General features: G+C 41.9%; 2 protein-coding genes across 21 annotated transcripts in view; one reads left to right on the top strand and one right to left on the bottom strand.

Annotated features, from left to right (window-relative positions):
• Positions 1-16,054, bottom strand: part of AAMDC (adipogenesis associated Mth938 domain containing) — a 97,076-nt gene extending 81,022 nt beyond the window's left edge. For 4 of the 19 annotated variants that reach the window (XR_010141739.1, XM_054526069.2, XM_054526067.2 and 1 more), the window contains exon 1: positions 15,989-16,008. The gene's annotated coding sequence lies outside the window, so the exon portion shown is untranslated. Of the gene's footprint in view, positions 1-5,208; positions 5,330-15,927 lie in introns of all 19 variants that reach the window. The other 15 variants (XM_054526070.2, XM_054526073.2, XM_054526078.1 and 12 more) reach the window with 9 other exon arrangements.
• Positions 16,055-16,137: 83 nt separating this feature from the next.
• The window catches only part of RSF1 (remodeling and spacing factor 1), a 154,096-nt gene continuing 153,415 nt past the window's right edge, over positions 16,138-16,818 (top strand). For both annotated transcript variants that reach the window (XM_009246859.4, XM_002822278.5), the window contains exon 1: positions 16,138-16,641. In XM_009246859.4, the coding sequence (XP_009245134.1) occupies positions 16,455-16,641 (187 nt within the window). In that variant the 5' untranslated portion in view covers positions 16,138-16,454. The remainder of the gene's footprint in view (positions 16,642-16,818) is intronic.

Here is a 16,818-nt window from a genome sequence, read left to right as displayed (position 1 = left end):
ACTCAGTAGACTGAGGCAGGAGAATCGTTTGAAGCCGGGAGGCGGAGGTTGCAGTGAGCTGAGATCGTGCCACTGCACTCCAGCCTGGGTGACAGAGCGAGACTACGTCTCAAAAAACAAGCAAGCAAGCAAACAAACAAACAAAAAACTCAAACAAAAAACAACACAAGTTCAATATATTGTTATGGGTGCTATGGAAGGAAGATACAAATTCATAAAACATGATTCCTGTTTTTGAGGATCTAATACTACAGTAGAGAAGACAAACACATATAATTACAAGGTAACTTTTTTTTTGAGATGGAGTTTCGCTCTTGTTGCCCAGGCTGGAGTGCAATGGCGCGATCTTGGCTCACCGCAACCTCCGCCTCCTGGGTTCAAGCGATTCTCCTGCCTCAGCCTCCTGAGTAGTTAGGATTACAGGTGCCCACCACCATGCCCAGCTAATTTTGTATTTTTAGTAGAGATGGGGTTTCTCCATGTTGTTCAGGCTGGTCTCAAACTCCTGACCTCAGGTGATCCACCCGCCTAGGCCTCCCAAAGTACTGGGATTACAAGCGTAAGCCACTGCGCCCGGCCACAGGGCAGTAGTAACCCTGTGGTTACCAAAGTAACTTTTAAAAAGTGATATAAGGAGAGACATAACAAGTATGTTTTGAGGATTTCTTTATTAGTCTGATAGGGCTTCCATTACAAAATACCACAGACTGGGTGTCTTAAACAATAGAAATTTATTTTCTCACAGTTCTGGAGACCAGAAGTCCAAGATCAAGGTGCCAATAGGATTGGTTGATTTATGGCGAGGCCTTTTTGGCTTGGAAATGGATGCCTTTTGCTGTTTTCTCACATGGCTTTTTCTGCTTGCATGGGCACACCTGGTATCTCTTTCTCTTCTTATAAATTCACCCATCCTATTAGATTAGGGCCTGACTCTTATGACCTCATTTAATTTTAACTACCTCCTTGAAGACCCTATCTCTAACTACGGTCATTTTTGCGGTTAGGGCTTCAATGTATGAAGTTGGTGGGGAGGGCACATTCAGTCCACAGCAATTTCTAAGTAGGAAATTAAATAAATATGTTTGAGGAAATAGTATTTGAACTGGGTCTTAAAATTCAGTTGAGAAAAAAAGTAATATTTATTGGGAACCTACTATGTACCAGATATTTTAGATCTGCTATCTCAACAACATCAAGATTGGACAGTGGTTAAGAACTTTGTTCCAAGTTATATAGCTAATAAGTGAGAAAATGAGAATTTGAATCCAAGTCTGTCTGACTCTACAGCATGTATTCTTCAATTCAATTTGCCATTCTACTCCAACTTTATTATTATTATTATTATTATTATTATTTTTCTTTTTTGACACAGAGTCTCACTCTGTCACCCAGGCTAGAGTGCAGTGGCATGATCTCGGCTCACTGCAACCTCCAAGTGATTCTTGTGCCTCAGCCACCCTGGTAGCTGGGATTACAGGTATATGCCACCACGCCTGGTTAATTTTTTGTATATTTTGGTAGAGACAGGGTTTTGCCATGTTTGCCAGGCTGGTCTCAAATTCCTGATCTCAAGCGATCCGCCCACCTCAGTCTCCCAAAGTGCTGGGATTACAGGCATGAGCCACCACGCCTGGCCCCAATTTTAGACTCAACAACTATTAAATAAGGAAATGCATAGGAAAATTAGAGAATTTAGTATTAGGAAAACAACTTCCTGGGAGATAAAATGTCACTGCTGCTTTTTTGGGAGTATCAACAAGGAAGATGAGTCTGATTTAGAAAATAAACCATAATCACTACACGAGTTAAACATACCCCAAAGCATAGTGGCTTAAATAAGACAAAGTTTAAAGTCCAGAAGTAGTCAACATAGTGCAGGTATAGTAGTTATCCCAAAGTCTAGGAATTAGGCGGCTTCCAGGTTTCAGCCTCACAGTCCTGATGATGAGGACTTCACTCTCATAGTTTAATATGGAGCTCTGGCGATCACATCCATGTTCCAAGCAACAGAATAAAGTGGGAAGGGGCAAAGTGTATATGTCTGGTGTCCTTTAAGAAATTTCCTGAAAGGTTTCAGAGAATACTTCTGTTTGCCTGTTATTTGCTAGAATACAGTCATGTGGTCACACTTAATTGCAAACAATGCTAGATCTATCTGTTCTAAGAGGCAATGTGCCCAGCTTAAAAGTAGAGATTTCAAGGGGAGAATATGTATTAAGGAAGTACTAGTCTCCGAAATAATTATCCTTATAAATCAGATTTTTGTTGTTTCTTTTTATAAAAATATGGATACCCTTTGGACTACTCTGGTTTAGCTCATGAGATAATATTCATTTTTTTAACTTCTGTATTCCACTCTCAGTATTAATTATCAATAATGTTACAGTTTGAGTGGTAAAGGTGAGATCTGAAACTAAAGCCATCAGATGTCAAAAGTTATGTCCTTTCCATTATACCTCCTTATCTTGATACTAGAAACATTCTTCTGCAAGTACTTAATCAGTCTTTTCCTAGCCATTTGAATTACCCTTAAAATCCATTTTCTTGGTCAGGCGCAGTGGCTTACGTCTGTAATCCCAGAACTTTGGGAGGCCAAGGTGGATGGATCACCTGAGGTCAGGAGTTCGAGATCAGCCTGACCAACATGGTGAAAACCCATATCTACCAAAAATACAAAAATTAGCTGAACGAGGTGGTATGTACTTGTAATCCCAGCTACTCAGGAGGCTGAGGCAGGAGAATCACTTGAACCTGGGAGGAGGAGGTTGCAGTGAGCCAAGACTGCACGACTCTGTCTCAAAAAAAAAAAAAATCAACTTTCTCCATGAAATTCATCACAAAAGATGTAATGGTTTCCTCATGCCCTTCTCAGTTTGACAATAAAATCATAATTAAGAGATTCTCTGATCTTCATTATGTGTTTACTTCTGTAGAAACTTTGCATCTTCTAATTTCTTCAAAACCACCAAGTGTTTAGTTCATTGTTGGGAATGCAACCATTGCTTCCATAACCATTAAGTGAGTTTGTTTACCATTTGTATTTGTTGATATGTAATTTGCATTTTATTCATTGAATTAGTATTTATAATCTTGGTTTTTGTATGGAGTATATATGAATCTGCATGACTATGTCTAGGATTATAAGCTTTTAAAGCACCATAAAAAACAGATATATAATGGGACACTTTTTCTGCTGTTGACAACTTTACTTAATATGTGGTGGTAACTAGTTTCAAAAGCAGTTTTTTTCATCTACAGTTTGAATTTGCTTTCAGTTGCCTTTTCAATTTATTTCTATTCAAGAAACATTTTTGAGCTTCTAACATGTATAACTCTTTGTGCTAAGAGCTGGCAGAATAAATAATTAGGAAGGTAGAATTACTCAAAAATAAATGGAATCATTTCATGACTTCAAGAAGAAACATCAAAATCTAGACGGAATGGTATTTAAGTATTAATATATAATTAACTGTAATACAAATCAGATTGTGCTAAGTCCAGGGTGAGTAGAGAATTTTAATATTAGGTATTGATAAACATTCTAATAGGTACAAATGAAGTACAAGGGGATATTAATGGGAATAGTGATTAACTCTGAGAAGACTTATAGAGCAGGAGTCCCCAACCCCTGGGTACAGGCCTGCTACCAGTCCGTGATCTGTTAGGAACTGGGCTGCACAGCAGGAGGTGAGCAGCAGGTGAGTGAGCGATACTTTGTCTGTATGTAAGCCACTTCCCATGGCTCACATTACTGCCCGAGCTCTACCTCCTGACACGTCAGCAGCAGCATTAGATGATCATAGATGCGTGAACCCTATTGTGAACTGCACATGTGAGGGATTTAGGTTGCACAGTCCCTTATGAAAATCTAATGCCTGATGATCTGTCACTGTCTCCCATCACTCCCAGATGGAACCATCTAGTTGTAGGAAAACAAGCTCAGGGCTCCCACTGATTCTGTATTATGGTCAGTTGTATAATTATTTCATTATATACTACAATGTAATAATAATAAAAATAAACAGCCTGGCCAACATGGCGAAAACCCTGTCTCTACTAAAAATGCAAATATTAGCTGGGTGTGGTGGTGAATGCCTGTAGTCCCAGCTACTCGAAGCTGAGGCAGAAGAATCGCTTGAACCCCGGAGACTGAGGTTGCACTGATCTGAGATCTGCCATTGCACTCCAGCCTGGGTGACAGAATGAGACCTTGTCTCAAAAAAAAAAAAAAATATATATATATATACACACACACACACATACAATAAAGTGCACAATAAATGTAATGAGCTTGAATCATCCTGAAACCATCTCTGCCCTGGTCTGTGGAAAAACTGTCTTCCACAATACTGGTCCCTTGTGCCAAAAAGGTTAGGGACTGCTGTTACAGAGCACAAATGGACTGAATTCTTCTTTGACAACATCACTATAAGCCTGGTTATAAAAAAAATTTCAACAGGCAAATATGGGGAGAACTGGGGGGTAGGAGGACTTTTTTTTTTTTTTTCTTAAAACAGAGGGTACTACATGAGAAAATACTGGAAATACATTTGAAGAATAAATATAAAAGTTCCTCTATGACCAGGCGTGGTGGCTCATGCCTGTAATCCCAGTACTTGTGGGAGGCCGAGGTGGGCAGATCACCTGAGGTCCGGAGTTTCAGACCAGCCTGACCAACATGGAGAAACCCTGCCTCTGCTAAAAATACAAAATGAGCTGGGCATGGTGGCGCATGCCTGTAATCCCAGCTACTGGGGAGGCTGAGGCAGAAGAATCGCTTGAACCCAGGAGGCGGAGATTGCAGTGAGCCGAGATCACACCATTGCACTCCAGCCTGGGCAACAAGAGCGAAACGCCATCTCAAAAAAAAAAAAAAAAAAAAAGTTCCTCTATTTGTGAAGTTTCATTTTTTATAAACTTATAAACTCAAAGAATAAATTTATATATGAGAATCAACCCTGCCAGAAATATATGATGTTGATGGTTTTTGTGTATTGCCACTTCTAAACTTATAATTTTGTAAGTACAGTTAACTATTGTCAGTGTGATTAGAGTATAGTGAATGATGTAGCTGGAGAGGTAGATTGAGTTCAGATTATGGTGGATATCATAGGTATGTCAAGAGATTTGGACTTTAGAGAAAATGAAGTCACAAGATGTTTGTCAACAGAACAGTGACATGATTTCATACAAGATTTAAAAAGATACCTGGCCAGGCGTGGTGGCTCATGCCTGTAATCCCAGCACTTCTGAGAGGCCGAAGTGGGTGGATCACTTGAGGTCAGGAGTTCAAGACCAGACTGGCCAACATGGTGAAACCTCAACTCTACTAAAAAAAAAAAAACAAAAAAACACACAAAAATTAGCCAGGCATGGTGGCACATGTCTGTAATCCCAGCTACCTGGGAGACTGAGGCAGGAGAATCACTTGAAACTGGGAGGTAGAGGTTGCAGTGAGCCCAGATCATACCACTGCACTCCAGCCTGGGTGACAGAGTGAGACCCTGTCTCAGAAAAAAAAAAAAAAAGATACCTAAGTAGTGTGAAAGGTGGCTGCTTCTTTCATGTTGTGTGGAAGAAATTATATCCCATAGTAGGCATGGCTTGGGAGAGTAAAATCAAGAAGGTAAGGGTAGAGCAGGGTGTATTAAGATTGGTTCTCAGAACACCAGAATGATAATCACATCATGTGCTTGCAGATACCTAGGCTCCAACAGAGATCTACTAAGTAAGAATTTCAAGGAGTAGCCAAAGAATCTGTATTAAACAGCTAATGGCCATTGGGTTGTCTCCAATTTTTGACATTAGAAACAATGCTTGTTATGAACATTTATGTAAAATTTTTTTCATGGACATATGCTCATTTTTCTTGGGTATAGCTAGGAAAGGAACTGCTGGTTCAAGTAACTTTATCATTTTGAGGAGCTATCAGACTGTTACACAGCAGATCCACAACTTTGCAATTCCACTAGCAGTGATGAGGGTTCTGCTTTCTCCATATCCTTGTCAACACCAATTTCAAACCATCATTGTGGGTGTGAAGTGGTATTTTTTTCTTTCTTTCTTTTTTCTGAGACAGGGTCTTGCTTTGTTGTCCAGGCTGGAGTGCAGTGACATGATTACAGCTCACTGAAGCCTCGACCAATTCTCCCATCTCAGCTTCTCAAGTAGCTGGGACTACAGGTGCACGCCGCCACGTCTGACTATTTTTTTTTTTTTTGGTACATTTTGTAGAGACAGGGTCTCGCCATGTTGCTCAGACTGGTCTCAAACTCCTGGACTCAAGCAATTCTCCCACCTCAGTCTCCCAAAGTGATGGGATTACAGGTATGAGCCACTGTGCCCAACCATAAAGCGCTATTTAATTGTGGTTTTCATTATTTATTTCTTGATGATCAATGATGTTGAGTATCTTTTCATTTGCTTGTTGGCTATTTGTATCTTTTCTTTGGCGAAATGCCAATTATTTGTCTTTTTTATTATTGACATGTGTTTTTGTAGAGCACCCGATCCTGTTGCTGTATGGGGTGCCACTGTGTAACCCACACGGACCTATGGGACTGAATAAAGGGGGGCAAACGCGGGAATAAAAGACAAGAGACAAAAGAGTATATTTGGAAGAAGGGGTCAGGGGCACCTTGCCTCTAGTGGACAAGGGCCCTGAGCTTTACACAGCCCTCCATATTTATTAGGCAAAAGAGATAGCAAGAAGTGGAGGTGGGTAGGGGGTGGGTGTCGGCAGCAGTTTGATTCACAGCAGGCTTGTAAGACTGCATTCTTCAAACAATAGGCGTTAGATTTCCCAATAGATAACTTTAAGGAGCCCAGTGCCAGGGAGTGAGGCCCTCAGCAAACCTTTTGGTGGCAGGGCAGTATGAGTTTGCCCACATTCTGCATTCATGATAAACACTTTGCTGTTTGATCATATAGCCTCCAGTGGAATGCTGAGTTGGTCATGATCCCTTTGGCCTTTTCAGCTCCCAACATGTTTTTAACATATTCTACATGAATCTCTTACTGGATATATTTTTTTCCTATTTTGTAGGTTGTCTTTTGACTTTCTTTTCTTTTCTTCTTTTAGGTACAGGGTCTTGCTCTGTTGCCTAAGCTGGAGTGCAATGGCACAATCAGCTTACCACAGCCTCAAAATCCTGGGCTCAAGTGATTTTCCCACCTCAGGCTCTGAGCAGCTAGGACTTCAGGTGTGCATCACCATGTCTGGCTATAAAAAAGAATTTTGTGGAGATGGGGTCTCACTATGTTTCCCAGGATGGTCTCAAATTCCTGGCCTCAAGTGATCCTCCGGCCTTGGTCTCCGAAAGTGCTGGGATTACAAGCATGAACAACTGTGCCCAGACTTGATTTTCTTTCTTAAGCCCCACGTTTGGTCTGATGGTCTTGACTTTTTGATACATGTTTTTGTAAAGCACACAAGTTTTTAATTTTGATGAGGTCTATTAATTTATTTTTCCTTTTGTTGCTTGTGGATTTGGTGTTATTTCTAAGAATCCATTGCCATATCCAAGGTCTTAAAGATTTACCCTTGTTTTCTTCTAAGAGTTTTAGTTTCAGGTCTCACAAATGTAGTCATCTGAAACATCCTGAATTATTTATATGGAACGAATTAGGGGTTCAACTTCATTCTTTTCTATGTGGATCTCCAGTTTTCCCAGCATCATTTGTTGCAAAAACTATCCTTTCCCCATTAGATGGTCTTGGTATGTTTATTTTAAATCAATTTACTCTAGACGTATAGGTTTATATGTGAGTCTCCATTCTGTTCCATTGACCAAATGGCTATTTGTTATTCAGCCTGACTACTATAAAAAATACCATAGATTGGTAACTTAAACAACAAAAATTTATTTTTCACAGTTCTGGAGCTGGCATATCCAAGATAAGGTGCTGGCCTGACTGGTGTCTCGTGAGGGCTTTCTCCTTGGGTTGGAAAGGTCTGCCATCTCTCTGTGTCTTCACATGGCCTCTCCTTGGCATATGCATGTGAAGAGAAAGAGCTCTCTATTTCTGTTCTTATAAAATTACCAGTTCTATCACATTAGGGCCCCACCCTCATGAAATTGTTTAACTTTAGTTAACTCCTTCCTATAGGCATTATCTCTAAATACAGTCACATTAGGAGTTACGGCTTCAACAGATGAATCTGGGGGAGACACAGTCTGTCATATGCCATTACTACACACAATCTTGATTACCGTAGCTGCGTAGTAACTTTGGAAGCCAGGAAGTGTGAGTCCTTCAACTTTGTTCATCATCTGAAAAACTGTTTTGGATATTCTGGGTTCTCTGAATTTCCATATTAGTATTAGGATCAATTTGTCAATTTCTGCAAAGAAGCCAGCTGGAATTTTGATGGAGAGTGAATCTGTTGAATCTGTACTTCAACTTAAAGAGTATTGGCATCTTATCAATATTAAATCTTCCAATCCATGAATATGTGTCTTCTTCCCATGTACATCTTTTAAAATTTCCTTGAACAATGTTTTATAATTTTTTTTTTTTGAGTCGGAGCCTCGCCCTGTCGCCCAGGCTGCAGTGCAGTGGTGCGATCTTGGTTCACTGCAAGCTCCGCCTCCCGGGTTCACGCCATTCTCCCGCCTCAGCCTCCTGAGTAGCTGGGACTACAGGTGCCTGCTACCACACCCGGCTAATTTTGTTTTTGTATTTTTAGTAGAGATGGGGTTTCACCGTGTTAGCCAGGATGGTCTCAATCTCCTGACCTTGTGATCCACCTGCCTCGGCCTCCCAAAGTGCTGGGATTACAGGTGTGAGCCACCGTGCCCGGCTATAATTTTCATTCTTGTATTTCTTTTTAAGAAATCCCTAAATATTTTCTGATTCTATTGTAAATGGAGTTATTGTTATCTTTTTTTGCTGTTTGTGTATTTTGTTTTTTTGAGACAGAGTTGTGTTCTGTTACCCAGGCTGGAGTGCAGTGGTTCAATTTCGGCTCACTGCAACCTCTGCCTCCCAAGTTCAAGTGATTCTCCTGCCTCAGCCTCCCTAGTAGCTGGGATTACAGGTGTGCATCACCATGCCCAGCTAGTTTTTTGTATTTTTTAGTAGAGATGGAGTTTCACCATGTTGGCCAGGCTGGTCTTGAACTCCTGGCCTCAAGTGATCCACCTACCTCGCCTCCCAAAGTGCTAGGATTACAGGCAGGAGCCACTGTGCCTGGTCTGATTTCATTTTTGGATTGTTCATTGCTAATGTATAGAATAACACATGATTTTTGAGTATTTATCTTGTATCCTGCAAACGTGCTTGTCTATTTGTTCTAATAGCTTTATTTGTGGATTCTTTAAGATTTCCTATATACAACATCAGTAATTTAAGATAGAGCTTGTTTTACTTCTTCCATGCCAATCTGGATGCCTTTTATTTTTTTCTTGACACATTGCACTGGCTACAACCTCCAGTATAATATTAAATGTAAGTGGATATAGCAAACATCCTTGTCTTGTTCCTGACCTTAGGAGGAAGGAATTAGTTTTCAGCATTCCATATATTAGATATGGGTTTTTCATAATGCTCTTAATCAGGCTGAAAAAGTTCCCTTCTCTTCCTAGTTTATTATTTTTAACATGAAAGAATACTGAATTTTGTCAAATGAGTTTTCTGCATCTATTGAGATGACTATGTTGTTTCTTCTGTAAATATATTACAATATATTGATTTTTAGATTTTAAGCCAATATTGCATACTTGGGATGAATCCCACTTGTTTATGGTGTATAATCCTTTTTATATGTGGCTGGAACTGGTTTGCTAGTATTTCATTGAGGATTGCTGTGTTTGCTAGATTCACATGAGGTATTGGGCTTTCCTTGTGATATTTTTCTCTAACTTGCTACTAAGGAAAATCTGTCCTCACAGAACAAGTTGGGAAGTGTTCCCTCTCTTCTAGTTTTTCGTATGAATTTGTGAAGCATTGGTATTAATTCTTATTTCAACTTTTGGTAGAACTGACCATGAAGCCATCTGAATCTGAGCTTTTTTTCTTTTTTGAGGGGGGTGGGGCCAGGGGCAAATTTAAAATTCCCAATTCGATTTTTTTTTTTTTGAGACAAGTTTTGCTCTGTCACCCAGGCTGAAGTGCAGTAGCCCCATCTCAGCTGCAACCTCTGCCTCCTGGGTTCAAGCGATTCTCCTGCCTCAGCCTCCCGCGTAGCAGGGACGACAGGTGTGTGCCACCACACACGGCTAATTTTTGTATTTTTAGTAGAGATGGTGTTTCACTATGTTGGCCAGGCTGGTCTCGAACTTCTGACTTCAGGTGTTCTGCCCACCTCGGCCTCTCAAAGTCCTGGGATTACAGGCATGAGCCATTGCGCCCAGCTCCAATTCAGTATTTTTACTTATTATGGGTTCATTCAGATTTTCTAGTTGTTCTTGAGTGAGTTTCCATAGTTTGTGTTATTCTAGAAATATGTTCATTTCATTGAGATTATCTGATTTGCAGGCATGCAGTTATAGGGTCTGGTATGTCTGTTTCAAAGGTTCAGTTGCTGGGTGTTGTTGGAGACAGACTGGCTAGCCAGTGTAGCAGGAGTGTACTTAGGAGGCTCAGGGTAGCGACTATGCTGCAACTGGCATGTAAATACAGTATCTTAACAGTTTAACAGTCAGTACAGCCTTTCTGGTTCATACAAGTGAATATCAGGCCTTGCTGTACAGGATGTCAAACTGCCGATGATTATCCCTGTTCTGAATTATTTAACAATAAAAATTTAAAATGTAGACACATAGCTAAAAGACATAAAACATAATAATACAGGCTGTCCCCCATCTTTTTTTTTTTTTTTTGAGATGATGTCTCACTCTGTCACCCAGGCCAGAGTGCAATGGCGTGATCTTGGCTCACTGCAACCTCTGCCTCCTGGGTTCAAGTGATTCTCCTGCCTCAGCCTCCCGAATAGCTGGGACTACAGGCATGCACCACCATGCCCACCTAATTTTTGCATTTTTAGTAGAGACAAAGTTTCACCATGTTGACCAGGCTGGTCTTGAACTCCTACCTCGGCCTCTCAGAGTGCTGGGATTATAGGCATGAGCCACTGCATCTGGCCCCCCCACTCATTTTTCTTTTCAGTAAAAATCTTTACTCCATCAGAGAAACCAATCTTAGCCAGGCTTGTCAGAGAATAGACTCATGCATAAGTCTCAAAAAAAGATGGGTAGTAAGACGGTGGCTCACGCTTGTAATCCCAGCACTTTGGGAGGCCGAGGTGAGCAGATCACCTGAGGTCAGGAGTTTGAGACCAGCCTCGCCAACATAGTGAAACCCCATCTCTACAAACAATACAAAAATTAGCCAGATATAGTGGCGCTTGCCTGTAATCCCAGCTACTTGGGAGGCTGAGGCAGGAGAATCACTTGAATTCAGGAGGCAGAGGTTGCAGTGAGCCTAGATCGTGCCACTGCACTCCAGCCAGGGCGACAGAGTGAGACTGACTCAAAAAAAAAAAAAGGGTAGTAAGACACTTCTAAAGGTGTCTTCTTCAATGAATAGAATTCTGTTGTAACACAGAATTCAGTTATCAAGACAAATATCCAGAAAATGGTTGGTTTACATCTTGTTTGTATTAGGGCTTCCTTTTATTTTCATACATCTTCTTATTAAACTATCTCAAAGAGTAGAGATTCTTATTTCTGTTGACACTTAATAGCTTTTTCACTACATGTAATATTATGTCCATATACCTTCAGCTTTTTTGAACCACCATGCGTAGCTTGTTTTAGCTTTTTTAAAGTGAGTTTTAGATAAACCTAATTTGCTCATCCTTGATTAGGAATTCCCCAAATTGGCTCTAAAATGGAATTCAGTTTGCCTCAATATACATTTACTGAGCTTATAATATCCATTAAAAAAAAAAAGCAGCCAGGCATGGTGGCTCATGCCTGTAATCCCAGCACTTTGGGAGGCTGAGGTGAGCAGATCACGAGGTCAGAAGATTGAGACCATCCTGGCTAACGATGAAACCCCGTCTCTACTAAAAATACAAAAAAAATTAGCTGGGCATGGTGGCAGACGCCTGTAGTCCCAGCTACTCGGGAGGCTGAGGCAATAGAATGGCGTGAAACCAGGAGTTGGAGCGTGCAGTGAGCCGAGATCGCGCCACTGCACTCTAGCCTGGGTGATAGAGTGAGACTCTGTCTCAAAAAAAAAAAAAAAAAACAAAAAACTGTGTAACAAATGCAAAGATAACATATGAAGGAGACAGAAATGTGTATAAATTTTGATAAAAGGCAGACTGGTACCAATGCTAATTGGGATTATATAGGATAAACCATTAACTTTTAAAATTGAAGCATAATTGCATTGCATTTAGTTGAATGCAGTGTTTATATAGAGTTCAATGAATTTTGAGAAATAAACTTGCCAATCAAGATATAGAAACTATCTACAAAGTCCCCTTGTGCCCCTTTCTAGTCAATACGCTTCCAAGCTCAAAGGAAACAACTACTTTGATTTCTATTGCCACAGATTAGTTTTGACCTTCATATTGATGGAATTGTACAGTACCTAACTCTTTTGTGTCTGCCTTCTTTTACTCAACATGTTTTTAAGATTCACCCAGGCTGTAGTGTATATCAACAGTGTGTATTACTCTGAGTAGTATATCACAATTTATATTTTTCTGTTGATGAATATTTGGGTTGTTTTTGACTTTTTGGTATTTTTAATAAATTAGCCATTAATTCTAATTGAGCAAAATATTTCCCCCTAATAGGACATGAAATTTGAAATATCTTAAGAAATTTCTTATTCATAAACAAAGTTGAACCAAGTGTAACTTAATGTTTATTTAAAGGCCTCTTCATGGCAGTAGCAATAAATCAAATACAGGTTTTAAAAATAGCTACTCTTTTTTGCACCTTTACATTCCAGTCTGATAAATATAACTCACTTATATAACTACATAAATTGTCGTTAAGCTCTGTATTCCACAATTTCTTTTAGCCCAGGAAAGCAAGAAGTGATGATAGCATTATGGGTGTGTGTCATTTATTTTCAAGAACAGACTTTAGTGAAGGAAGGCATGACTTAAACCTTGCTTTGTAGCAAAACACTTCTTATCTTTGGGTGGATATAACTTTCTGATGCCAAAGGACTCTGTTTCCGTGCCGATCTAGATTAGAAAAGGCAGAAACTCTAACCTTTATTTATCAGTCTCTGTTTGACTAACAGTGTGAGCAGTGAGAAAAGAAAACTATAGTAATAAAGCTTTATTTCTTTTTTAGAATGTTATTTCACAACCTCACTGGAATGTGGGAAGTGAAGTGCTGCAAAAGCTAGAAGCAAAGATAGAAAGTACAGGCAAGGTTCACATAATAAATCTTCCTTTTAGGTTTGAAGGTTCTTTCCATAGAAATTCCTTCACAAAGATACAATTTTATTTTAAAATATCCTGTACCTGGCTTTTATTTAAGGTCAGTTAAGTAACCAGCATATGAAAGTCTTTGTATGTTTCCACAAAACTGTTGTTAAAACTGTATTCTGGGTGGAATTATTCCTTTTTTTTTTTTTTTTTTTTTTGAGACAGGGTGTAGTTCTGTCGCCCAGGCTGGAGTGCAGTGGCAACTACATGGGATTACAGATGAAGTCTCACTACCTTGCCCAGGCTGGTCTCGAACTCCTTGGCTCAAGGGGTCCTCCTGCTCGGCCTCCCAGAGTGCTTGGATTACAGGCATGAGCCACCCCACCTCACCCAGATTATTCTTAAACTGGAGTCTTCAGATCCCCAGGGTCAAGAGATATATACTTGCCAGTTTGGGAATTCTATAAAAATGTTTTAGTTTGGTTTTGTGTTTCATTTCAGTAACTGCTTAAAAACAATATTTTCCCACTCATTAAATTAAAACTTCTTTGGCAGTGATAATTCATAACCATAAAGATATTTTCCTGAAGTAGGATTTTAATTTTTTTTTTTTTTTTTTTTGAGACGGAGTCTTGCTCTGTGGCCCAGGCTGGAGTGCAGTGGCACAACCTTGGCTTACTGCAAGCTCCGCCTCCCGGGTCCATGCTATTCTCCTGCCTCAGCCTCCTGAGTAGCTGGGACCACAGGGGCCCGCCACCACCACGCCCAGCTAATTTTTTGTATTTTTAGTAGAGACGGGGTTTCACCGCGTTAGCCAGGATGGTCTCGATCTCCTGACCTCGTGATCCGCCAGTCTCGGCCTCCCAAAGTGCTGGGATTACAGGCGTGAGCCACAGCGCCCGGTGGATTTTAATTTCTTAAGAACTGTTTTATTGTCGTAAAATACATGTAACATAAAATATGCCATTTTAACCACTTTAAGTGTATACTTCAGTGGCATTAAGTACATTTACAGTGTTCTTTAGACTTTCATTTCTTACATCAGTATTTCTTACAGTGAAATTTTCAAAAGTATTTGCCAAGTTTCAAAACAACTTTTTTTCCTTTAAAAACGGTTTGTATACTACTCAAGACTATGAATCACTATTCAAGGCAATAAATTCTTCTTACAATATAGAATTTTTCTCTTGATAAATTGAGTATTCTTTCTTTAAATAATGGGAATAATACACACCCTTATGGTTTTTCCCCTTTTTAAAACCTGGAAATGAAGAAAAAAATTCGGTGTTTGTGTGACCATTTTCCCTGTTACTCATATAATTATTTGCCCATCTATTTCTTATCTTTCGATAATTACAGATTTCTCTTTTTTACATGGTTTGTGTTGTACCTTGCTTCAAATTCTTTTTTTTTTGGGGGGGGTGTCTTGCTCTCTCGCCCAGGCTGGAGTGCAGTGGCACGACCTCGGCTCACTGCAACCTTCGCCTCCCGGGTTCAAGGAGAATCCCGGATTCTCCTGCATCGGCCTCCCAAGGATTCCCAGCTAATTTTCGTATTTTTACTAGAAACGGGGTTTCACCATGTTGCCCAGGCTGGTCTGGAACTGCAGAGCTCAGGTGATGCACCCACCTCGGTTTCCCAAAGTGTTGGGATTACAGGCATGAGCCACCGCGCCCGGCCAAATTCTTTTTAGGAATTAGGTACTACGTAAGTTTTAAATGCACTCAGAAAATTCTCAAAGTAATAAATTGTAGACTAAATAAATATAGCGGAATTCAGTCTAAATTATAGGAACTCCCTTTTTGATAACTAATATTTTTTAAGTACTCACTATGTGCTAAGGCACTGTGCTAATCACTTTACTGTGATTTATCTAGTAATACCGTATGATATAGGTACTACTATCATCCCACTCTAAGGAGTTCAAAGAAATAAGGAAACCTCCACAGTGTCATGAAGTAGACCCAAGTAGACTCAAGCCTGGCTGAATCCAAAGCTCAGGCTTCTAAGCATAACGTGTACTGCTTCTCAGGCTGTACATTCTATTTTACATTATTGGTAGTTTCTCTCTGGCGTTCTTTGTGGGAATGTTCACTGCCCCCCACCCCGCCCCGAAGTGGAACCCTGTCTTCTAACAAACTTTTCGCTGCTCCACCGTCTCCTGTCATGTTCGGCCTCTCAATGGAGTCCCAGCCCACACTTCGATTCTGGTCCCTGAACAGAACCCCTTCCCCTCACACCATGGCCCCCTAGCAGAGCCTGGTCTCCTCAGATCCTCTTCTCCCAGCAGGGCCCCAACTCCTCACTCCGACGATTCCCCCAGAGTTCCGTTCTCTCAGATCCTGCTTTTCCAGCAAAGCTGCGATTCCTGTACCCCAGCAGAGAACAATACCGCGTCGGCAAACTTCCACAGAGACGTCTTACAGAGGTCCCAGCTCAGCCCCTAATTAAGGGCACCTCTCTACCTTTCCCCTTCTCAACCTTCTCCCACAACTGTGCTTTCCCCCGCCCTATTCCCTTTTTCTGTTAATTCTCCTCAACCTCTCCACCATCTCGTGGCCCAGTTTCAGGATCCCCCGAAAACTCACCCACCGCACTGTCTCCTCAAAGTTGCGTTCCCAAACGCCGCAGTGCTCTCCCCGCACTTACGCTCCCAGCGCTGCTCCGGGATCTGCGCTCCCCAACTGCCCTCCGGGAATACGCCCTGCAGTTAAACAGCGCCCGAGGCCCCGCCCCCTCTGCGTCCATTGGCCATTGTTCTCGAGAAGTCCCGCCCCTCCCGCTTCCAGCCCGCCTCCCCGCCCCGCTTCCCTTGTTTTCATTCCCCCTGTCACACGAGGCAGTGGCAAGCCCGAAGGGGAGGAGAGAAGGGGGCGGAAAGAGGGCGGAAAGTGAAAGGCGCAGAGGGCCTCTCTGTCTCCCGTCTGACTCGGTTCTCGACTGCTCCGGGCCGCCGATGTATTGTGGGATCGCGGAGCCGTCCCTGAGACGCTGGGATCCGCAGAGGAGCCCACTTGAGAGCGCCTCCTGTCGTCCGTAAGGCTGCCCTGCCATCCCTCGGCACCCCAACTTCCCCCGCCCCCCCATCGCCTCCTCCTCCATCCTCCAGTTCAAAATGGCGACGGCGGCGGCAGCGGCGGCGGTGATGGCTCCTCCGGGCTGCCCGGGTTCGTGCCCCAACTTCGCCGTAGTCTGCTCCTTCTTGGAGCGCTACGGGCCGCTGCTAGACCTGCCTGAGTTGCCGTTCCCTGAGCTGGAGCGGGTGCTGCAGGCGCCGCCGCCGGACGTCGGCAACGGAGAAGGTAAGCGAGGGGCCCGAACGCCCGGCGGGAAGCGGCCCTAGCGCGCTCCTGCTCTCCGCTCTTCACAAGCGCCCCAGTTCTTCGCGGCTCGGGCCTCCGCGGATCTGTCCTCCCTCTGGGACGCAACTCCGCCTGGCTGGTCTTCTCCGCCCAGCCCCCGGGGTCTTAGGTAGTGGG

The sequence above is a fragment of the Pongo abelii genome, chromosome 9 (genome assembly GCF_028885655.2).
Source record: "Pongo abelii isolate AG06213 chromosome 9, NHGRI_mPonAbe1-v2.0_pri, whole genome shotgun sequence".
Classification (NCBI taxonomy): domain Eukaryota; kingdom Metazoa; phylum Chordata; class Mammalia; order Primates; family Hominidae; genus Pongo; species Pongo abelii.
Note: the sequence above shows the minus strand (reverse complement) of the source record. Positions and strands in the feature narration are given on the sequence as shown.